The sequence below is a fragment of the Pseudopipra pipra genome, chromosome W (genome assembly GCF_036250125.1).
Source record: "Pseudopipra pipra isolate bDixPip1 chromosome W, bDixPip1.hap1, whole genome shotgun sequence".
Taxonomy (NCBI): domain Eukaryota; kingdom Metazoa; phylum Chordata; class Aves; order Passeriformes; family Pipridae; genus Pseudopipra; species Pseudopipra pipra.
Genome location: NC_087580.1, coordinates 60,869,618 through 60,893,630, shown reverse-complemented (window position 1 = coordinate 60,893,630; position 24,013 = coordinate 60,869,618). Strand labels below are relative to the sequence as shown.

The window sequence follows — 24,013 nt, the reverse complement described above, 5'->3', positions numbered from 1 at the left end:
GAGATTGTATTGGGTCTGGCTGAGAGGGAGTTCATTTCCCCATAGCAGCTCTCACAGTGATGTGCTTTGCATTGGTAGCTAGAAAGGTGTGATAACACACCAGTGTTTTGGCTACTGCTGAGCACAGCATCAGCACTGTAACATTCCTCCCCCAATCGAGGGCAAGATCCTGGGAGGGAACACAAGTAGACCAGCTGACCCAAACTACCAGAGGGATATTTCATACCATGTGACATCAGTTCAGATAATAAAGCTAAGAAAAGGAGGAGGAAGAGGGAGTATTCCTTATTTTCAATGGCTGCCTGCTGAGAAACCACTATGCATGATGAAGCCCTGCTTCCCGGAATGTGGCTGGACATTGCTCGCTAATGGGAAGTAGAGAATAAACCTTGTTATTTTCTGCTTTGCTTGTGCGTGCGCAAGCTTCCCCTTTTGCTTTAGTAAACTGCCTTATCTCAATCTACGAGTCATTTTCCATCGTATTCTCTGTCCCCTGTCGGGCAGGGAAGGGGAGTGATAGAATGACTTGGTGGGCAGCTGGTATCCAGCCAGGGTCAACCCACTGCAGTTGCATACAAAACTGAATCTACTGATGAGCTAAATAGAAATCCTCAGTCAGCATAGAATAACTAAGGAGAAAATTTTCTACCTAATGTTCTATGAGTGGGAAGAAAGGAATTCTACATAGACTGGGGTACTGCTTCAACTCTTTCATAATCACTCTTTTAGTAAACACAGTATCACTTCTTTTACAGTAACATTAATTCAATAAACATTTAGTTTTGGGATAACAGTAGTAATAATTGTACCAAACATCTCTTCATCTCTTTTAATTCTTTGCAGTTTGCCAGCTTCACTGGGAATTCCTCAGAGCTGGATACAGTGTTCTGCAGACATTCATCTTTTATGCCAGTGAGGACAAACTAGAGAACAGGGACAATTATGTAGCTGAGAAAATAAGTGTGAGTAAAATACTGTTTTGATGGAGATCTGAACTAGACATTTCAAAATGTCTAGTAGAAAGAATTATTTAGCATTTTCAAAGTTTGTCATAACAGTTTTGGTTATACTTGAGGACCAAAGAATGAGATGATGCAATTTCAGAATTTGGAATAGTAGGAAAGGCAAGGTTAAAGGAGAAAAAATACCATAATGGGACAAGAATGAAGAGAGGAAAAAGGATCTTATTTTTCCTACCAGAGAAGATCATTTACTGGAGCTTTGATACAATTTATAGGGAGGACTAAATGCACAGAGAGCAAAATCAATTGAAAAAAAAGAAATGCTTTAACATCCAGAGAAACAAATCAACTGCAAAAATACCAAAGAACCCTAGAGAATAATGACTGTCTAATAAGAACTCAGTGGTTTTTAGAACCATGTCTTCAATAAAGTAACAACTAAAAAATCCAAGTTATACACTGTGGACAGTATTTTCCTTCTCATGTGTAAAGATAATCTGGTACAGTAACAGAAGTACCATGTTGGTGTTTTTTTATACCCTACACAGAGGAGCTGAAGAATGTTGGGTGCCTTCATTAGATGCAGGCCCCATCTCTACTGGGACTTCTGGCACAAACATTTCTAGATAGTTCCTTTGAGACTAGAAGGCAAGTACAAAGGCAAGCGTTAGATTCTGCACCTGAAACAGGGGAATCCTGGATACATGTATAGACTAGGGAACAAGACCCTGGAGAGCTGCCCCGTGGAAAGGGATCTGGGCGTTCTGATTGATGGCAAGTTGAATATGAGTCAACAGTGTGCCCTGGCAGCCAAAAGGGCCAACCATGCCCTGGGGTGCATCAGGCACAGCATTGCCAGCTGGTCAAGGGAGGTGATTGTCCTGCTCTACTCTGCACTGGGGCAGCCCCACTTCAAGTACTGTGTGCAGTTTTGGGCACCACAATATAAGAAAGATATTAAGCTATTAGAGAGCGTCCAAAGGAGGGCAATGAAGATGGTGAAGGGCCTAGAGGGGAAGCCTTATGAGGAGCGGTTGAGGTCACTTGTTCTGTTCAGCCTAGAGGAGACCGAGGGGAGACCTTGTAGTGGTCTACATTTTCCTCATGAGAGGAAGCCAAGGGGCAGATACCAATCTCTGCTCTCTGGTGACCAGTGACAGGACCCAAGGGAACAGCGTGAAGCTGTGTCAGGCAAGATTTGGGTTGGATATTAGGAAAAGGTTCTTTACCCAGAGGGTGGTTGGGCACTGAAACAGGCTCCCCAGGGAAGTGGTCACAGTACCAAGGTTGTCAGAGTTTAAAAAGTGTTTGGACAACAGTCTCAGGCACATATCCAACTCAGGATAATCTCTGATTCTATGAATTATAAGAACCAAGTGAGACATAAAATCATAGAATATGCTGAATTGGAAGGGACCCATCAGGATCATCGAGTCCAACTCCTGGCCCCATGCAGGATTCCCCAAGAATCACACCATGTGCCTGAGAGTACTTGTACATAGATCAGCCACCCTGCATGTTATCCTGACCTTTAAAAGAAAAATCCCTATATTGTTCAAAACTATACAGAGCAAATATCCAGAAAAAGGAAATCTTTTTTTATTCTATGACACTGTGTTAATACAATAAATAGACAAATCTTCTGAACTACTCAAACATGCAACAGAGGAACAGAAGTGCATTTGTAGAGAACTATGACATTCACCAGGATGGCAGAGCATTGTTAGTAATTTACAAAATATACAAACATCCCCGAGATAAATAAAACCAACTCCTAAATTGCAGATCAATGACTACAGACATTCCAGTGTTTAAACTTTGTACTCAGTTTTCCACAATATTACAAAATGACAACTTGAGTGGGCACCATATTCTGATTAATTAATAAGAGGATGTAAAATCTAGTTTTGTTAGGTACAAAATATTCCAATAAATATCAGCCTTCTGTTGTCAAAGCTAAACTCTAACTTCTCCCTCACTTTTGGGCTGCAAAGCATCAGAGATTTCTGGTTTAAATAATTCATGTGTAACTGAACCTTGAATTTCACTTAGGAGGTTAAAATCTGTACATTCAACCCATGACATTACAAATCAACAATCTCTATATATAGAACATTAAATATGTTTTCCCAAAGAGCAGTTAAACATTTGTGTGTGGGGGGGGAATCTACCTGTCAAATTCAGGTTTTATTCCTAATGTTTCTTCCATAATATATTCTGGTAACGTATGTTATTATGCAATCTTTAAATTGCAAGGATGATGTCCCTAGGATTCATAGCCAAGAGATATCCAAAAGAATTGCTTAAATTTAAAAGTAATCCATAGTAGAGTTCCTAGATACAACCTTCAAGTTAATTTAAAAAGATTATGAAAAGAACAATTTTGATATACAGCTGTTAGAGGTGTGATGCCTGATCTTGAGAAAATTGTGGCTTCTGTCTGGAAAGTATTTAATAACATTCCACACAAATTTAAGTTCAATGATAGCATGTCCACTAGCATAGAATTTTAGAGCCCCTATTACATAGAATATTTAAATTACTTTTAACTTCATGATGAAGAGAATATTTAGAAGCAAGTATATTCATTAATATGAACTTCAGCATAGGTGAAACTAATACATTTATCCAAATTCAAGATGGATTTAAAGAAACTGGTAAAAGAAAGGATACTAATAGGGACTTCATGGTAACAGTACAGTCCTGACTGGGGGATTAAGCTAAAGGTTTTCTTTTTTGTTATACTCTTATGCTATTATAAATATACTGCAGTGGAAAAGAATTTATCTATGAAAGTCTGTTTAGATTCAGAACATGAATTTTATGCTCAGTCTTACTAAAGGTAACTCACCCTAAGAGCTGAATTCCTTCCAGCTACAGTGTGTACTTATACAGGTTGTGGGATGTGGTCCCTTCCTGTTTTAATTTCCTAAAACAGAGTTAAAAAAAAAAGCCCAACTATTGTGCATAAGACTCATGAGGCAATCCAAGAATATCAAATAGCCTTCAAAGGAGAGAAATGTTGCTTTATAGTAAGACATGATTCAATTCTAGAATATTTTGATAGTATGCACCATTATGGACTGTTCAGTTCCACAGCACCAATTTAACCTCTTAGGACTCCAGTTCAACGAGCTAAAATTAACTTTGTGGAAGATGAAGATTTCTCACTTTTCAAACTCAAAATAGTTTAAAAGCTTTTCCCCCCCAACTTAAATCAATTCACAGAAATGGCTATGTTAAAATGAATGCATGTATCTGTTAAATGCCATTGCTTAAAAAGCTTTATTTTAGAAAATTAAATACTGTATATTTAGATTTTTGGACAAACAGTAAACATTGTGACTGATAAGGCTAGAGATTTAGTACCACTGTTAAACACAAATCTACTCATCCCAAACACAACAAAAATACCACTGCTTGTAAGAGGGAAGGGTGGCACAAAACTAGGGTTCTAAAGGTCAATATTTTTTTCTTTTCCAACAAAATGACTACCCCAAGACATGAATACTGAAATTAAAACTAGTAAATATATAATCATTTAGCTCTGTGATTGAAACCATCAGTTAACTTCCTTAAACTATAGACTGCAGTACACATTCTATTAAAGACAACATTTCTGCACCATAGTAATTTCTCACAGATAGAGAATACTCCATGAAAATAGATACAAACACTATAATGCAGCACAGGCAAATTTTGGACCAAAACACTATTTAAACAAGATCCGATAACAGTATTCATGCAAACTTACATGTTTATATCAAAAGACTTATCCTAAAAATAAAACCAACATAATTTATATCTATTGTATTTGTATTTGTCCTCCAGCAGCTGCTGAAATTGCAAAAGCAGTAGCCAAACCTAAACTTCTACATCTCTCAGTCTCCCCCACTTATAGCAGAAATAGGGAAAACAGTTCTTACAAAGAAAAAAAAAATGGATCCAAAGTCCTTTCCTGAAGTTAAAAAGAAATACCAGAGTGAACCACTAAAAACCCCTCCAAATTCTTAATATATTTATTTGATCATTATATACCACAATTCATTCTCAGGCCAATTGTTGAAATTATTTATCTTCCCTAAATAAGGAAAGCTTTATAATCCAAAATGCAACATTTTAAATAAGCACAGAGAATGGTTATCTTTTTAAAAGAAATAAATTTATTATAAAATAAACCAAATATTTCCCATTTTACCTATGCACTGCTGCAGAAGAAACAAACATGCTGTGTGCATTTTGATATATGTTTTTAGAGAATATAATAAGTGACTGGAAAATAAAGTACAATGGAAGAGAACCGTCATGACTTTTTATATTTCTCTACATTCAGTTACCCTTGAACACATTCTGAGCTCCACTGGTTGTTGCTGTGGCGTTGGCTGCAGCAGTTTGTACAGTTTTGTTGGACATCACTCCTGTTGCAAACTCCTGCTGCGCTTTCTCAAAACTAGCACCAGTTGTGCGGTAGAGACCATGCACCTAGGGAGGCGGAAAAGCAGTGAAAAAAGTGTACTGAGCCTTCCATTTCTTGGTAGAGTAATACCAAAGTCTCAAACACGAAGTAGAGCTGTGTGGTGGAAAAATTTGATTTGCTCATATGTTTGGAAGGATCCGAAAATGAGCAAACAGATTTTTTTCCCCCCACAAACTCTACAACTTCCGACTGCCCTGCTGTCCATGCAGTTTGACTGTAGGGATGCCTGTAACTTTTTGCAAGTTTATGTGTGTGCTATCTACTATCTGAAACAACACATTTAAATACACAAATAGGCTGCATCCTTAGCATAAGGCGTGCTAAGTGTGCATGTTTAAAGCAACAGCAGGAAATAAAAAAAAAAAAGTATTTTTGAATTTACAGTGAAACATTCTGTTGAACTTTTTTGTACATTAAATTTTTAGAAACATCTTAATTGCACTGATTGACATAGTTGCAAGAACCTATTAAGCTAAGCTATGACTGAACATTTGTCCTGGTTTCAGCTGGGATAGAGTTAGTTTTCTGCTCAGTAGCTGGTACAGTGCTGTGTTTTAGATTTAGTAAAAAATAATGTTGAGAACACACTGATGGTTGTTGATGAGCAGTGCTTACCCTGAGTCAAGGACTTTTCAGTTTCCCATGCTCAGCAAGTGAGGAGGTGCACAAAAAGCTGTGAGAGCATAGCCAGGACAGCTGACTCAAACTGGCCAAAGGAATCTTGCATACCATGGAACATCATTCCAAATATATAAACTGAGGGAGTTGGCCAGGAGGGGATGATTGCTGCTCAGAGACAGGCTGGACATTGATCAGAGTGGTGAGCAATTGTATTGTGCATGACTTATTTCTCTTGAGTTTTATTCCTCACCTCCTTTTCATTACAGTTATTATTATCATTATTATTGTATTTTATTTTGTTTCAATTATTAAACTGTTCTGATTCTCCTTCCCACAGAGGGTATGGGGAGAAGTGAGTGAGCAACTGCATGGTACTCAGTTGCTGGCTGGGGTTAAACCAGGACAACATTAAAAAGTATAAAATATCCCAATAACACAGATAAATATCCACTATACTAATGTGATGAGCAATTGTTCTGTATAACAAACAAAAGTATTAAACAATATGTCTTATAATCTCTAGTACAAAAAACCCCCAACCAAATCCTGAGTAACTTCCAAGTATCAAAATTCAAATACTATTTCTGATTCATATTTAATCAGACTGCAGGGAGTGCCAGAGCCTGGCACTGGTATTAGATGGCAGTAGAGACAACAGCTCTCTGAGGTGCAACGAGGTGGATGATCTGCTCAGCCTGGTAGCAGAGGTGAGAGCAGAAGTAGAAAGGCTAAGAAGTATTAGGGACTCTGAGGAGGAGACTGACTGGTGGAGCTGTACTCTATATCATCCCTTAGACAAATGCACATGCTGTGCACATCACAAGAAGCAATGGATCCCCTGCAGGGAGGACCTTAGGGATGGAGGGTAATAGAAACAGGTTTCTGCTTGAAGCAGCAGGCGAATCCCCTCCTGACCTACCTCATCTTCCCAGGTGCCCTTATACAATAGGTATGAGACTCTGGAACTTGAGGGCGAGGGAAATGAGAATGTGGATGAAGGTCCATCCAGGCTGGAGGGGTAGTCTAAGGCAGGGCAGCCTACCCCTGCATGGCAATCACTTCAGTTAAGAAAAAAAGAAGAGTAGTTGTCATTGGTGACTCCCTTATGAGAGGAACAGAGGGCCCGATATGCTAACTGGACCCAACCCATAGGGGCCCAAGTAAGGGACATAACCAAGAAATTTCCCAGCCTGGTACGGCCCACTACTGGTTTTCCAGGTAGGCAGCAACGAAGTCCCAACAAGAAGTCTGCGGACAATCAAGAGGGACCTCAGGGTCTTGGGATGATTGGTTGAGGGATCTGAAACACAAGTAGTGTTCTCTTCTGTCCTGTCAGTTGCAAGGAAGGATGGGGAAAGAAACAGGAAGATCGTACAGATGAATACCTGGCTTTGAGACTGGTGTTACCAGCAGAATTTTGGGGGTTTTAATTATGGGTTGGTTTACATGACACAGAGCCTGCTGGCAACACATGGGGTCTCAAAGGGGAAAAAGGATCTTGTCTCAGGAGTTAGCAGGGCTCCTAGACAGCTTTAAACTAGATTGGAAAGGGGACAGGGATAAAGCCAGGCTTCACAGAGATGAGCCTGAGGGTGGCACACCACTGCTTGAAGGATGGTGTGCTAGCAAGGTCCTTCGGTCTGCCATATCAGTGGAGGTAGGGGATGAAGATCCATACAGCAGCAAGGATGCAGGGGTTATTGATATTAGAAATCCCATAAGTACCTGAGAATGGTCACACAGGAATTAGGCCTTTTCCCTGCAAAAAGGCAGCAGGGTCATTAGCCCAGCTGAAGTCCATCTACACCAATGCACACAGCATGGGCAACAAACAGGAGGAAATGGAAGTCATTGTGCAGATGGAAAACTATGACATTGTTGCTATCATGGAAACATGGTGGGATGACTTGCACAACTGAAATGCTGCAATGAGTGGCTAAAAACTCTCAAGAAGGGATATGCAAGGAAGGAGGGACAGTGGGGTAGCCCTGTATGTTAGGGAGTGTTTTGACTGTCTAGAGCTTAATGACAGAGATGAAAGGATTGAAAGTTTATGGGTAAGAATCAGGGAGAAGGCCAACAAGGCAGATCTGATGGGAGTTTGTTATAGATGACCCAACCAGGATGAAGAGGCAGACTGAATATACTATAAACAGCTGGGAGAAGTCTCACCATCCTTAGCCTTTGTTCTCATGAGGGACCTCAACTTACCAGATGTCTGATGGAAATACAGCACAGCAGAGAGAAAACAGTCCAGGAGGTTCCTGGAGTGGGTGGAAGAGACCTTCCTGACACAGCTGGTGAGCAAGCCAACCAGGGGAGGTGCCCAGCTGGACCTGCTGTTTGTGAACAGAGAAGGACTGGTGGGTGATGTGATGGTGGAGTCCATCTTGGGCACAGAGATCACAAAATGACAGTTTTTGATTCTCAGAGAAGTAAGGAGGGGGGTCAGCAAAACTGCCACCTTGGACTTCAGAAGGCAGACTTTGGCCTGTTTAGGAAACTGGTTGAGAGAGACCCTTGGAATTCAGTCCTGAAAGGCAAAGGAGTCCAGGAAGGCTGGGACATGCTTTAAGAAGGAAATGTTAAAGTTACAGGAACAGGCCACTCCCGTGTGCCAAAAGACGAGCCAGCAGGGAAGAAGACCAGTCTGGCTGAACAGACAGCTTTGACTGGAAATCAGGAAAAAAGAGAGTTTACCACCTCTGGATAAAGGGGCAGGCAACTCAGGAGGACTATAAGGATGTCATGAGGTCATGCAGGGAGAAAATTAGAAGGGCCAAAGCCCAGCTAGAACTTAACATGGCCACTGATGTAAAAGACAACAAAAAGTGTTTCTACAAATACATCAGTAACAAAAGGAGGGCCAAGGAGAATCTCCATCCTTTATTGGATGCGGGGGGAAACAGTGACAAAGGATGAGGAAAAGGCTGAGGTACTTAATGTCTTCTTTGCCTCAGTCTTCAATAACAAGACCAGTAGTTCTCAGGGTACTCTAGCCCTCTTAGCTGGAAGACAGAGACAGGGAGCAGAATGAAGCCTCCATAATTCAGGAGGGAATGGTCAGCAACCTCCTATGCCACTTAGACCTGCACAAGCCCATGGGGTCTGATGGGATTCACCCAAGAGTACTGAGGGAGCTGGCAGAAAAACTCACCAAGTCCCTTTCGATCACTTTCCAGCAGTCCTGGGTTACTGGGGAGGTCCCAGTTGACTGGAGGTTAGAAAATGTGATGCCCATCTACAAGAAAGGTTGGAAGGAGGATCCAAGGAACTACAGGCCTGTCAGCCTGACCTCAGTGCCAGGGAAGGTCATGAACAGATCATTTTGAGTGCCATCAGGCAGCACATATCAGGTCCAGTCAGCATGGGTTTATGAAAGGCAGGTCCTGCTTGACCAACTTGATCTCCTTCTATGACAAAGTGACCTGCTTAGTGGATGAGGGAAAGGCTGTGGATGTTGTCTACTGATGCCTTAAGCCCCTAATGGTTTTTTATTTTTCTAATATTTGTAAGTGTTTACAAAGCCATAGTGTTGTCTACTCTCTTATATGGCTCCGAATCATGGGTCATCTACCGCCACCACCTGCGTCTCTTAGAACGCTTCCATCAACGCTGTCTCCGCACAATCCTAAACATCCACTGGTCAGACTATGTGACCAACACATCTGTTCTAGAGCAAGCAGCTATCACAAGTATTGAGGTCATGTTGATGAGAACACAGCTGCGATGGGCAGGGCACGTCTCCAGGATGAAGGACCACCGCCTCCCGAAGATCTTGCTTTACGGTGAACTTGCCACTGGCTGCCGCATGAGAGGAGCCCCAAAGAAAAGATACAAGGACTCCCTGAAACAACATCTCAGCCTTGGTCATATTGATCACCATAACTGGTCCACCCTGGCCTCAAATCGGGAGGCCTGGAGACACACCATCTACAATGCAGCTGTCTCCTTTGAGAACACACGCAGGATCACCCTCGAGGAAAAAAGGCAACGCAGAAAGAACCGTGTATTGCAGAATACACCATCTAAGGAATCTTTCTGCTGTGCCTTTTGCAATCGGATATGTCTGTCACGTATTGGCCTCATAAGCCACCAGCGTGCCTGTATCAAATGTGGATAGAGCCTTCCCAAATCTTCGTTCGCGAAGCCTAGCCATGATGAATATTTGTAAGACTTGTAAGTTTTATAAGTAGGTTTTAAAAGCAGAAACCCCTCCCTTCTTTGTCCCTTGTCCCTTTCCCTTTCTCCAGTACCCTTGTTTACACATTCCTTAACCCTCTTACCCCATTCTATGCTCCCTATATCACTCATAGCCCCAATTTCAATAGAAATGTTTAGTCTCTTGTCAAGGCAAGGCCTAGATTGTTGGCAGAACAGCATATCAGGGCCTAAACCACAGAATACGGTCAAGAATTAGGTAACTATGTACCCTTTGTGCTCTGATGAAGACAAAGATGGGATGAATAAGGGGTCCCGAAATACACCCCGGACCCATTTTAAGGGGGTGGACCCAGGGCGCACCAGAGTAAAGGCCACAGGGTGGACACATCTGAGATTGGATGGATGGTATTATAAAATGTAACCTCTCAGGCACAGCGGGCGCGTCTTGTAACATCTTAGCCTTGGCAAAATAAACCCTTTCTTATCTCACCCCTAATTAACTGCTCTGGAGATTTTTTTTCAGCATCAAAATTCCACGGCAACACTACCTAGACTTTAATAAAGCCTTTAACATCGTTTCCCACAGCATTCTCCTGGAGAAACTGATTTTCCATGGTGTGGATGGGTATACTTTTCACTGAGTAAAAAACTGGCTGGATGGCTGGGCCCAGAGAGTGGTAGTGAAGGGAGTTACATCCAGCTGGTGGCCGGTCATGAGTGGTGTTCCCCAGGGCTCAGTATTGGGGCCAGACCTGTTTAATTTCTTTATCAGTGATCTGGAAAAGTAGATCGAGTTCACCCTAGGCAAGTTTACAGAATCACAGAATATGCTGAGTTGGAAGGGACCCACAAGGATCATCGAGTCCAACTCCTAGCCCTGCACAGGAACATCCCCAAGAGTCACACCATACACCAGAGTATTGTCCAAATGCTTCTTGAACTCTGTCAGGCTTGGTGCTGTGACCACTTCCCTGGGGACCCTGTTCAGTCAGTGCCCATCCACCCTCTGGGTGAAGAACCTCTTTCTAATATACAACCTCAGATCCTGTCACTGGTCACCACAGAGAAGAGATCAGTGCCTATCCCTCCTCTTCCCCTCACGAGGAAGTTGTAGACTGCAATGAGGTCTCCCTTCAGTCTCCTCTTCTCCAGGCTGAATAGACCAAGTGACCTCAGCCACTCCTCATACAGTTTCCCCTCAAGGCCCTTCACCTTGATGGGTCTTGGTCAATTGTATGAGATTCAATAAGGCAAAGTGTCAGATCCTGCACTTGGGTCACAATAACACCATGCAATGCTACAGACTTGGAGAAGAGTAGCTGGAAAGCTGCTCAGTGGAAAAGGGTGCTGGTTGAAAGCTGGCTGAACATGAGCCAGCAGTGTGCCCAGGTGACCAAGAAAGCCAGTGGCATTCTGGCTTTTATCAGAAATAGTGTGACCAGCAGGACTAGGGAAGTGATCATTCCCCTGTGCTCAGCACTGGTGAGGCCACATGATAAAAGCTTGTGTTTAGGTTCTGGACCCCTCACTACAAGAAAGACATTGAAGTGCTGGAGTGAGTCCAGAGAAGGGCAACAAAGCTGGAAGGGGCTGGAGCATAAGTCTTATGAGGAGCAGCTGAAGGAACTGGGGTTGTTTAGCCTGGAGAAAAAGAAGCTCAAGGGGGTCCTTATCTCTCTCTACAACTACCTGAAAGGAGGTCGTAGTGAGATGGGTGTCAGTCTCTTCTCCCAGGTAACAAGTGACAAGATGAGAAGAAATGGCCTCAAGTTGCACCAGAGGAGGTTTTGATTAGATATTTGGAAAAATTTCTTCACAGAAAGGGTTGTAAAGCATTGAAGCCGACTGCCCAGGGAAGTGGTAGAGTCACCATCCCTGAAAGTGTTCAGAAAACGTGGATATGGCACTTGAGGACATGGTTTATTGATGAACATGGTGGTGGTGCTGGGTTGACGGTTGGACTTGATCTTAAAGGTCTTTTCCAACCTTAATGATTCTATGATTCTATAAATGTAGCAGGAAAATTCATGTTGTTATAAATGTCACCAGATCATATCTGAGTATACATGTTTTTTGAAAAGAATCCAGATGCATGTCTGGAGTGTAAAAAATGCTCACCATACATATTTCTCATTTCTTTTGATGCCTTTGGATTTTTAGGATTTTTAGCTTTTTGTAGATTTTAAAGTAGTTGTGTAGTAAATGTAGATTTTTAGTATAATTATGTAGTCTGTCACACTTTAGAATTGTAGTTTACACTTTCCCAACCCTATTATTCTATTTCATATCAAATTTTCTAAATTCTTTAAGTTTGTTTAGACTCCTTTCAAGGCAGGCCTTCATTCTGTTTAAGAACATACACACCCCAGGCCTGAACAACAAGATACCATCATAGTCAAAGCAACCTTTGATCCCGGAACCTTGGAGAAGCTCCAAAAGACAGTAGGTGCCATGAAGAAGAGGAAAATGAGGAAGGACAGGGGTCTTAGGACCTCCATCTCAATTTCTGGGGAGGCGCGCCAGGGGAGCAGATCTGGGGATGGGTGGTTCTTGGATCGGACCATAAATTGTGGAACCCCTGGACACGGATGGTGCACGCGCCATGTATACTCCTTGCATGAGAAGGCCTTCAGTAAAGGACTGCTCCTTATCTCTATACTAAATTTGCCTGGAGTCTTTTTTGGTTCTCGATCTTAAGGCAACAGTTTCTTTCTCTTATACCTGAGTATTTATGCAAAAATCAAACAAGGAGAAGGGAAGTTTCTACCTTACTGTAAATAGGCCAGTAGAGTTTGGGTACATGAAAACCTTCAAGTGTAACTGTAACTGAGGTTGAATTATTAGAATTACCAGCACATCATCAGCAGAATTCTCAGTTACATTTAATCAAAACAACATAAAATACTTACTAGAATATTATTATCTAAACTGAGGCCTTCTGGATGGAAATTCACAAAAAGAAACCAAGGGAGAAAAGCATCTTTGAGTTTTTATGCTATGCAATCATTAATTGACAGCAAAATGTTAAAAAATAATACAAGCAGAGAAATAAAAATCCTTTTCCGAGGTGCCAGGCATCTCACTCTTCTATTGATTTTAATGGGAATGATTTTTATATGAGCTGAAACTTAGCAATCATTTGAATCATGTTTCACTCAGCCTGATGAATAACCACAGATTTGAAAATTGCAATCTTGCATCTACAGGTCCCTATCTTAGTATCCAGTGCATTCACCTACCCTTTCATTGGGGGCTCACCTCCCAACTTCTCTTATTCAAAGCTATCCTTCCCCATTTTAGTTTGCAGAAATAAGTGCACTGTTAAAACAGCATTTCATAATTCCATGACAGTATAAGCAAAAAAGTACTACTTAAGCACAGTTGTTAAAAGGTAAGGTACAGGCACATGCCCAAGAATATAATTTAATCCCCATTACTTTCTGAGCGAGTACCTCTCAAGCAGGAAAGTAAATTCCAGAACACAGAAAACAGAAGAGGGGAATAATAAGTAACTTACCTTTTTAAACATAACTAATGAAATAACAGCAGATGCTGTGAAAAGTGAAGCTATGATTATCATCATAATGCCAACAGGGATACTCTTATTAAGACCAGTAAGAGATGAAATCCACCCACTGAAGAAAAAAGAAAAGACAAACTTGACTAGCACAGCACATGAACCATTCAACCACAGGTATCCACATCAAGGGAAGCTTTACAATATCCTGGTTCTGATCAACTGAATATTTTTGAAGAAAAACTAATGAAAATTATACATGAGCATATTTCTGTTCTATAATAAGCTTTTATAGCTTAGCTGCAATTTTCCCAACACATGCAATGAAACTATAAGGAAAATTTTAGCAAAGATGATTATTCTTGAGGAGAGCTGTGAAGAAATTAAGAAAGACATTAGAGAGTTGCTCATCAACTTCTTGGGTTTTTTTGTCATACTGTCATTTCAGAATAATTTAAGGCTACATAACTTTGTGGAAGAGAAAATTTTCCTGAAAAGATAGCATCTAACTTCTTCAAAAAGAAAAGAAAAAATATGGCACACACACAGAGCTTCTGTGGGAAAATTAATTTCATTGTATCCACACAGTGATGCTTTCTCAGTTGGGGTTAATATATTTTTTTTAAGTAGATAGTGTCAGATTAAGAGAACAGATTGCTATATCAGTATCTACTTCAAATATTTCCCCAGTCTTCAAATTTGAAACATCAACATAAACTTGAATTCACAAAAATCAGGTTGCCTTAGGAAAAATAACACATTAAGACAGAAAAGATTCTTTCACCAAAAAGAGCAAAAAATTTCTGTAAACCCAAACAACCATAAAATTTTCTTCTACTTGTTTCAAATTGCTTTGATATCCCCTATGTTCAACTGGACTCTACCACAGAACTCCAAAATCAAAACTGCAATTAGCATCTGATGATGATCTGCTACTTTTCATACCCCTTACCCAAGTATCCTTAAAAGCACACACCCCATACTTGGAGAGTTGATCCTCTAAAATCACTTTTTTACTTTGTTCATGTCAATTGAGGTATCTATGAAAAAGCAAAATAATGGCTTTGAGAGCAAAAAATAATAAAGCAGGATTTTTTCTTACACTCCAGTTCTAAAGTAATGATGTTTTTTCTGCCTTATGTACATTTGGAGGTCAGCAGAAAACCACTGATACACAGAAATGTCATTACCCAGGTACATTATTGCCAGTCATAGCTCTCCATGCTATCAGCTGACTACTACAACCATGCTTTTTGTTAATTCAAGTTTGTTGTTTTGTTTTTCTTCCAAGAAGGGTGAGCGATTCCCAATAGCTTTTCCTTGTAAAATCTTAATATTAGACCTTGAAGCTTCAAATAAAGCTATACCTATATAAAAGCTTCAAGTAAAAGTTTAAATATTTATAACCATCAAAATGAAAAATCAACTATTACAGTATAAGAAGCTGACTCAGACAAATGAGCTTTTCAAATAATATCAAAGATATAACAATATATTCACTCAAATACATTATTGCTTCATTCTTCAAATTTTAGCAATAAATTTCATCAGTATATTAATATAATTAGAAATAACAAGCGATACAAAATAATATTCAAAGAGTAAAATATTACAGCCTAAATTATTCTCATTTTCTCCAAGTTTTGCTTATTTATTTATCCTAAATATAGAGCAAATTACTTCTCCATACACCACTAAAAGAGGAGGGGTAATATATAAAAGAATAGTTCAAAGTGGCTGTGCTCGTTTTGGCTGGGGTAGAGTTAGCTTTCATCACAGTGGCTGGTATGGGGCTGTGTTTTGGATTTGTGCTGAACACAGAGTTGATAATACAGAGCTGTTTTTGCTATTGCTGAGCAGGGCTTACACACAGCCAAGGTCTTGTCTGCTTCTCATAACTGCCATGCTGGCAAGGAAGCTGGGGGTGTGTGGGAGGTTGGAAGGAGACATAGCCAGGACAGGTGATCCCAACTGACCAAAGGGATATTCCAGACCATGTGACATCATGCTCAGTATATAAAGTGGGGGGAAGAAGGAGGAAAGGAGGAATGTTTGGAGTGATGGCATTTGTCTTCCCAAGTAACTGTCACACGTGATGGGGTCCTACTCTCCTGGAGATGGTTGAACACCTGCCTGCCCATGGGAAGCAATGAATACATTCCTTGTTTTGCTTTGCTTGTGTGTGTGGCTTTTGCTTTCCCTATTAAACTGTCTTTATCTCAACCCATGAATTTTACAGTTTTTACCCTTCCGATTCTCTCTCCCATCCCCCTGGTGGGGGAGTGAGCAAGTGGCTGTGTGGAGCTTGGTGGTGGCTGGCTGGGGTGAAACCACGACAGTGGCTTACACTGAAAGAAAATTTTGACCAGCCTAATAACAGAAGTATCTCACACTCTTGGGATATGTTTCACATACTTTTTCTTGTTAAGAGCACTCCAAAAATGCTTTTTGGAGTGCTAAATGTAAGAATTCCAGTGAACACAAGATTGTTTTTTCTTTTAAAAACACAGACTGGTTTGTAGTTTCTATATCAAATATGAGCGTTTGTCTTACAGACAGTACAATACTACAGAAAGCAGAATACTCACCAGTTTCCCCATCTTTGAAATCCTGCAGCTTGAAGTATATGTACAGCAAACTGACAGATATATACAAAGAAGAACACAAAGAACCTGAATGAACTGTCACTCCTGAAAGAGGGGGGGGAAATTAATGCAGCCAGGAAATTTATTACTTTTTACATATATTGTAGTACCAACCTAAATTTTTTTTCTGCATTAACTAGAGGAAAAGTGCTTTTATATTTTATTGATGGTGACTTGAAATATCAGTAATTCTGTGGGTTTGTAGAGTGTTTATTTATAAGAACTGCTGCTACTTCTTTAGTACTTTTGCCACTTGCACCTCTAACAGAGGCAAGACTAACAAACAGCCAGATACTATTTCTTAGTGTTCCGTTCAGCACACAGCAGGGCCTCTTAGACTAAACATACAACTTTTGCTACAATGCATTAAGAACAAAAATCCGGTCCACTTTCAGACTGAAGTTCACAGTGCTGGCATGATGAGAAGAAAATATTTTACTTGTAAGAGACAATAAAATCTAATATGGAATTACTGAAACACAATGCAGATCAGAATACTGAAGCAGCTGTTGTTTTAAAATAAAATATACAAAATGTTTGCTGTTTAAATTACTAAAATGCTACCCTGACAAAGATGGAAAGCATTAGAAGCCTGTGAAAAAAACCCCAAATATAAACATACAGGCAGAATCTCAAAGACCTCAATGTATTACTATGAAAATTAATGACTGCATGATATGCTTTCTATCAAATTTCTAAAGGAATTAAAAATCACTTAAGTCAGTGAACCAGAATTTGCAAGTAATAGCTCTTTCTGCAGAAGGGAATTTGTTAATTTCTATTTATTCAACAAATTCAGTTCAATGACTATTTCAGTTGAAAAAATGATTGAAAGTTGAATATGCAAGTAGTAGTTTTCCTTTTCCAAACAATAAATATTCACTAAGAAATGCAAAGGAAATCTAAAACCCTGAAAGATAACATGACACTGAACTCCACCAAATCAGGAATAATTATTTCATATAAAAGAACACTACTAAGAGATAATATGTAGGATTTATGATGAAAATGAAATGCTATCAATTAAAAATACTGGTGACTCTCTGCTAAATACAGCAGGATAATCACCTCTCTTGACTGGCTGGTTCTATTGTGTTTGATGCACCCCAGAATGCAGTTTGCCTTCTTGGCTGCAAGGGCCCACTGTTGACTCCTATTGAGCCTGGTGCCGACCAGCATCCCCACATCCCTTTCTGCAGGGCTGCTCTCCAGCCACTCCTCCCACAATTTATACTTGTGCGCAGCATTACTCTGTCCCAGGTGCAGGATCTGGCAATTGGACTTGTTAAATTTTATGCCACTGATGCCTTAAGCCCCTAATGGTTTTTTATTTTTCTAATATTTGTAAGACTTGTAAGTTTTATAAGTAAGTTTTAAAAGCAGCAACCTTCCCCCCCCTGTCCCTTGTTCCTTTCCCTCTCTCTAGCACCCTTGTTTATACATTCCTTAATCCTCTTACCCCATTCTATCCTCCCTATATCACTCATAGCCCCAAATCTAATAGAAAATGTTTAGTCTTTTGTCAAGGCAAGGCCTAGACAGTTGACAGAACAGCATATCTGGGCCTAAACCACAGAATAGGTCAGGAATTAGGTAACTATGTACCCTTTGTGCTCTGATGATGATGAAGATGATGAAGGGGGGGTCCCAAAATACACCCCAGACTCATTTCAAAGAGGTGGACCCAGGGCGGACCAAAGGAAAGGCCACAGGGTGGGCACAGCTGGGATTGGATGGATGGTATTATAAAATGTAACCTCTCAGGCACGGCCTGAGCGCGTCGTGTAACATCTTAGCCTTGACAAATAAACCCTTTCTTATCTCACCCCTAATTAACTGCTCCTGGAGATTTTTTTCAGCACCAAAATACACCGGCAACACCACGAATGGTTGCCCGGTGCTCCAACCTATCTAGATCCCTCTGCAAGGTCTATTGTCCCTTGAGAGAGTCAACAGCACATCCCAGTTTAGTATCATCAGCAAACTTGCTAATGGTGCATTCAACTCCTGCATCCAGATCATTGATAAAAATATTGAACAGGACTGGCCCTAGAATTGAACCCTGAGGAATACCGCTAGTGAATAGTCACCTGCCAGATGCAGCCCCATTCACTACAACCCTTTAAGCTCTGCCCTTCAGTCAGCTCTTCACCCAGTACACCATGAACTTGCTCATCTTGCAGTTGGACAACTTGTCCAGAAGGATGCTGTTTGGGACAGTATCAAAAGTCTCACTAAAATCCAGAAAAACTACACCCACCGCCTTCACTTCATCCACTAGGTGGTTGACTTTATCGCAGAAAGATATCAAATTAGTTAAACAGGACTTTCCCTTTGTGAACCCATCTTGACTGTGCCTGATGATTGCATTATTCTTTAAATGTCTTTCAATAGTACACAGTATGACCTCGTCCATAATTTTTCCAGGAACTGAGATTAAACTAACAGGTCTGTAGTTCCCTGGGTCTTCCCTCATGCCCTTTTGTAGATTGGAATAACACTGGCTAGCTTCCAGTCAGCAGGGACCTCCCCATACTGCCAAGATCTTTGGTAGATGATCGAGAGGGGTCCTGCCATAAGATGCGGTAGGTCCTTCAGAACTCTGGGACAAATCTTGTCAGGTCCCACGGACTGATGAACATTCAGCTGATACAGCTGGTCCCTTACAATTTCAGCGTCTACAAATGGAAAGTCACTGTTCCCACACTCATGGTCCTCTGACTCAGTATTTTTAAAGACTGAGACAATAAAAGCATTTTATGCCTGTTTTTTCTTTATCCCTGTTATTCAAATGACCATCAAGTATTGGTCCAATGTTTTCTTTAGCCCTCCTCTTGCTATTGACATACTTAAAGCCCTTCTTGTCTGACAAAACACTGGCCAGTTTGAATTCTAGTTCAGCTTTGGCATTTCATGTCTTCTCCCTGCATATGTGAACCATGGTTCTGTAATCTTCCTGCTAAGCCTGACCTTTCTTCCAGAGATCATACAATTTCTTTTTCCTCTTGAGTTCCACAAGGAGCTCCCTGTTCAGCCAAGCTGGTCTTCTGCCCCACTTGCTTGGCTTTTGACACACTGGAATTGCCTGCTCCTGCACTTTTAAAATGGGGTTCTTAAAAACTGACCAGCACTTGTGAACTCCTAAGCCCTCAAAATCAGGGTACTCTGCTAGGTAGCTCCCTGAATAGCTTAGAACTCTGCTGACCTTTTTTCTCATTACACTGAAAATTTTAAATTCAACCATGGTCACTGTGGCCAAGACAGCCACCTACCATCACATCTCCCATGAATCCTTCTCTATTCACAAACGAGTCTAGGAGGGCATCTTTCCTAGTGGGCTCCCTGAGTCCTTGTGTTAAAAAGTAAGCTTTCACAAACTTCAGGAATTTCCCACACTTGTCTGTCACAGCAATATGGTATTCTCAGTTGATGCCTGGGAAGTTGAAATCTCCCATGAGGACAAGGGCCACTGATCCAGAGATTTCTATTGCCTATAGAATAACTCATCAGTGCTATCATCCTGTCTGGGCAATTGGTAGTAGACACCCACTAAGACATTTCCTTTATTTTGTATCCCTCTAATCCTCACCCACATCATCACTAACTGTAAGGGCTGTAAAATCAAACCTCTCCCTTACATACAGTGCAACTCCTCCTCTGCCTCGCCTGCCCTGCCTATCCCTCCTGAACAGCCTGTAGCCCTCCATCCCAGCACTCCAGTCGTGGGACTCATTCCACTAAGTCCCACTAATACCAATGATATCACAGCTCTGGGAACTGATGCTTCCAGTTAATCTTGCTTGTTTCTCATACTGCATGCATTGGTATACAAACATTTCAGATGCACTCCTGGACCTTCAGTGCTCTCAGGAGTAAATAGTTTTAAAATATTTTAAAGGATATTCCATGATAATCCTAACCACTGCCATCGACATTTCAGATGCAGTAATCAAATTAATGGCAAATGTTCTATTTGTTTCTAATGAAATTATATTGAAGGATTATCTTAATGATAAACAAGCAAATTCTGGAATGTTCATGCATTTCAGTAAAGTGAAGTATTTTTAAAAAATATTTTAAGTCAAGCTGAAGTTCTTACCTGAAAGCTCCATAAAGTGGTCTGTACCAGCAGACAAAAGAACAAGGGGTAAAAAGCAAGAACCAGAGGATACTCAATCCAAAATCAACCCCTCGTGTAGCATCAATGTAAAACCAGGCCAAACATCCAAAGATATTAAGAAACAGTGTCACTGTATGGACTGCAGAAGCATAAGCAAAAGAAAGTCTTAATTATGTTCATATAATAAATTATTACAATTGTTAAGGTAATACGCAAAACGTGCATTTTTAAACAAAACATAAGCATGCTGACAATAAATCAACATCCTCTCTCAGCAATACGCTTGTTTTTATAGTTTTCTAAGTTTCAGGTTAAAGCAAACGTTTGCAACTGAAAGTAGTGAACATGAAAATTCAAGTAATATCAGGTGTATAGCAAGGAAAAAAAATCTGTCATAAAATATTTTCAAACCTAAAATGAAAAAGAGGCTTCTACAGCTGCAATAACTGATACTTATTCTACAGTAATTACTGGATAGATATTTGTACTTTTTTGAACATGCTAGTTAATTATTTTTTCTTACAATCAGGCAAGTAAATTAGTGCAGGACTGTCAGCCTTAATATTACGATACAAAAGGAAAATTAAAAAAAACCCCACCCTTTTAATGAAAGGTCTTTGTCTTACATGTAACAGAGCAAAAAAAATCAGCTAAGTAAAAATGCTTCTCAGTAAAACAAGATCTGCAAGAAGCTGTTCTAGAACCTTTAATACATATTGAATACTCAAATATTTCTTATAATATTGGTCTTAAAAGTCTGCTTTTTTGGTGCTCAGCTTAGCTCAATACTGACATTTTCTCATTGGCAGACCTTGTTAATGGTTAACTACTGAATTTCTACTAAAGAAAATGCATTGGCATTACAACTTCGCAGTTTACTTGAAATATATTTACCTCTTGGAACAAAAAAAGATACAACAGTAGTAAGAAACATTACAACTACTATTTTCATGCTATCTGGCACAAAAGCTAGTTCTGCCAGACTTAAAATATTAACATGAATTTCTGTCTTTGTTCAGTAACAACCAGGGATTCAGAAGTGATTTCATTATATCAGAGGACAGTTTCTATCCTTGTGGACCAGGACAAAATAGAGTATTTATGAATAAGAGTGCATAAGCAGCTCCTTACAGGAATGATTTATTATTTAACTCCACATAAACACTCTAGTTATTCTACTGGAAGTTAACAGAAGAATCATAGAATGATTTGGGTTGGAATGGACCTTTAAAGGTCATCTAGTCCAACCCCCCTGCAATGAGCAGGTGTTCCATCCCTCTGATCATTTTCATGGCCCTTCTCTGGACCTGCTCCAACAGGTCCATGTCTTTCCTGAACTGAGGACTCCAGAGTTGGATGCAGTACTCCAGGTGAGAAGAGAGAATAGAAGAGCAGAATCACCTCCCTTGACCAGTTGGCCATGTTTCCTTTGATGCAGCCCAGGATAGGTTTGGCTTTCTGGGCTGCGAGCACATGTTGCTGGCTCATGTCCAGCTTTTCATCCGCCAATACCCCCAAGTCCTTCTCTGCAGGGCTGCTCTCAATCCCTTTATCCCCCAGTCTGTACTGATATCTGAGATTGCACCAACCCAGGTGCAGGACCTCGCACTTATGTTGTGGTTTAATGCCAGCTGGCAACCAAGCCCCACACAACCGCTCGCTCACTCCTCCACAGTGGGATGGGGAAGAGAATTGGAAGGGTAAAAGCTAGAAAACTCATGGGTTGAGATAAATGCAGTTTAATAGGGAAAGCAAAAGCCATGTGCACAAGCAAAGTAAAACATGGAATTCATTCACCACTTCCCATCGGCAGGCAAGTGTTTCTCATCTCCAGGAAAGCAGGGCTCCATCATGCATAATGTTTACTTGGGAAGACAAATGCCATAATTCTGAACATTCCCCCTTCCTCCGTCTTCCCCCAGCTTTATATGCCAAGCATGGTGCCATACGATATGGAATATCCCTTTGGTCAGTTAGGATCAGCTGTCCCAGTTGTGTCTCCTCCCAACTTCTTGTGCATCTCCACTCTACTGGTGGGGCTGTACAAGGAATAGAAAAGGCCTTGACACCGTGTGAGCACTGCACAGCAGTAACAGAAACATCTCTATATAATCAACCCTGTTTTCAGTGCAAATCTAAAACATAGCCTCATACCAGCCACTGTGAAGAAAATTACCTCAGCCAAAACCAGCACAACTTTGCCTTGCTGAATGTTGAGGAATACATCTAGCGCAGGCAGTTCCATGTGCAAGCTGTAGTGCAAGCTGCAAATTGCATGCTAGGTGGGGGGAAATGGCTGGAGTCCCAGGCAACAAGCCATGGACTAGTACTGACCCTTTGCAAGCAGGGAAAACAGACCTACTATGACCAACCAGGTGGCTGGTCACCCAGAGACTCTGCAGGAGCCAATGAACAATGAGAAGACCCCAGCCTACATATCACCATTGGATTGGGTGCACAGACTGTAAGACTATAAAAGCCCAGGGATTCCTCCCTGGAGGTACTAGTTCAAGCTGTTATATTGAGGCAGCACAATTAAAACACTTAAAGGAATCAGATGTCTGAGACTGCTACGGGAAATCTAGGGTCAAGCTAGTAAGGGAAACGTGTCTGTGTGAGTGTGATGTGTGTAGGGAGTCAAGCAGGGCATGCGTTGGCTCACTGGAACCACCCGCTGTGAAGGGGCTTCAGTCCTAGTAGTTACAAGTCTGAGGTGGTGCAAGTGTAACTCCCGGAGTGGCTCCTGAATGGTCAGATGGGAAAGTTGCCTTAACATTGAACCTCATGAGGTTCCCATTGGCCCACTTCTTGAGCTTGTCCAGGTCCCTTTGCAACATCCTGTCCCCAAGGCATGTCAACCACACCACTCAGCTTGATGTCATCTACAAATGTGCTGAAGGTGCACTTGATTCCACTATGTCATTGATGAAGACATTAAACAGGACTGGTCCCCATACAGACCCCTGAGGGACACCACTGGTCACTGATGTCCATCAGGACTCTGAGCCGTTGACCCCTACTCTCTGGATGCAACCATCCAATCAGCTCCTTATCCACTAAATAGTCTACCCTTGAAATCCATCTCTGTCCAATTTAGAGAGAAGGATGTTGTGGGGAACTGTGTCAAAGGCTTTACAGAAGTCCACATAAATAACATCTGTAGCCCTTCCCTTGTCCACTCATGCAGTCACTCCATCATAGAAGGCCACTACGTTTGTCAGGCAGGACTTGCCCTTGGGGAAGCCATCCTGGCTGTCTCGGATCACCTCCCTATCCTCCATGTGCCTTAGCATAGCTACTAGGAGGATCTGTTCCATGATCTTCCCAGGCACAGAGGTGAGGCTGACAGGTTGGTAGTTCCCAGGGTCCTCCTTTCAACCCTTTTAAAATATGGGTACAATGTTTCCCTTTTTCCAGTTGCCGGGGACCTCACCTGACTGCCGTGACTTTTCAAATATCACGGATTGGCTTGGCAACTACATCAGCCCATTCCCTCAGGACTCTGGA

General features: G+C 41.1%; 1 protein-coding gene across 2 annotated transcripts in view; it reads right to left on the bottom strand.

Annotated features, from left to right (window-relative positions):
• Window positions 1-359: 359 nt before the first annotated feature.
• Window positions 360-24,013, bottom strand: part of LOC135406504 (secretory carrier-associated membrane protein 1-like) — an 88,305-nt gene continuing 64,651 nt past the window's right edge. For both annotated transcript variants that reach the window (XM_064640840.1, XM_064640839.1), the window contains exons 6-9: window positions 20,486-20,645; window positions 16,330-16,431; window positions 13,742-13,859; window positions 360-5,444 (exon numbers count right to left, since the gene is read on the bottom strand). In XM_064640840.1, coding sequence (XP_064496910.1) covers window positions 5,292-5,444; window positions 13,742-13,859; window positions 16,330-16,431; window positions 20,486-20,645 — 533 coding nt within the window. In that variant the 3' untranslated portion in view covers window positions 360-5,291. The remainder of the gene's footprint in view (window positions 5,445-13,741; window positions 13,860-16,329; window positions 16,432-20,485; window positions 20,646-24,013) is intronic.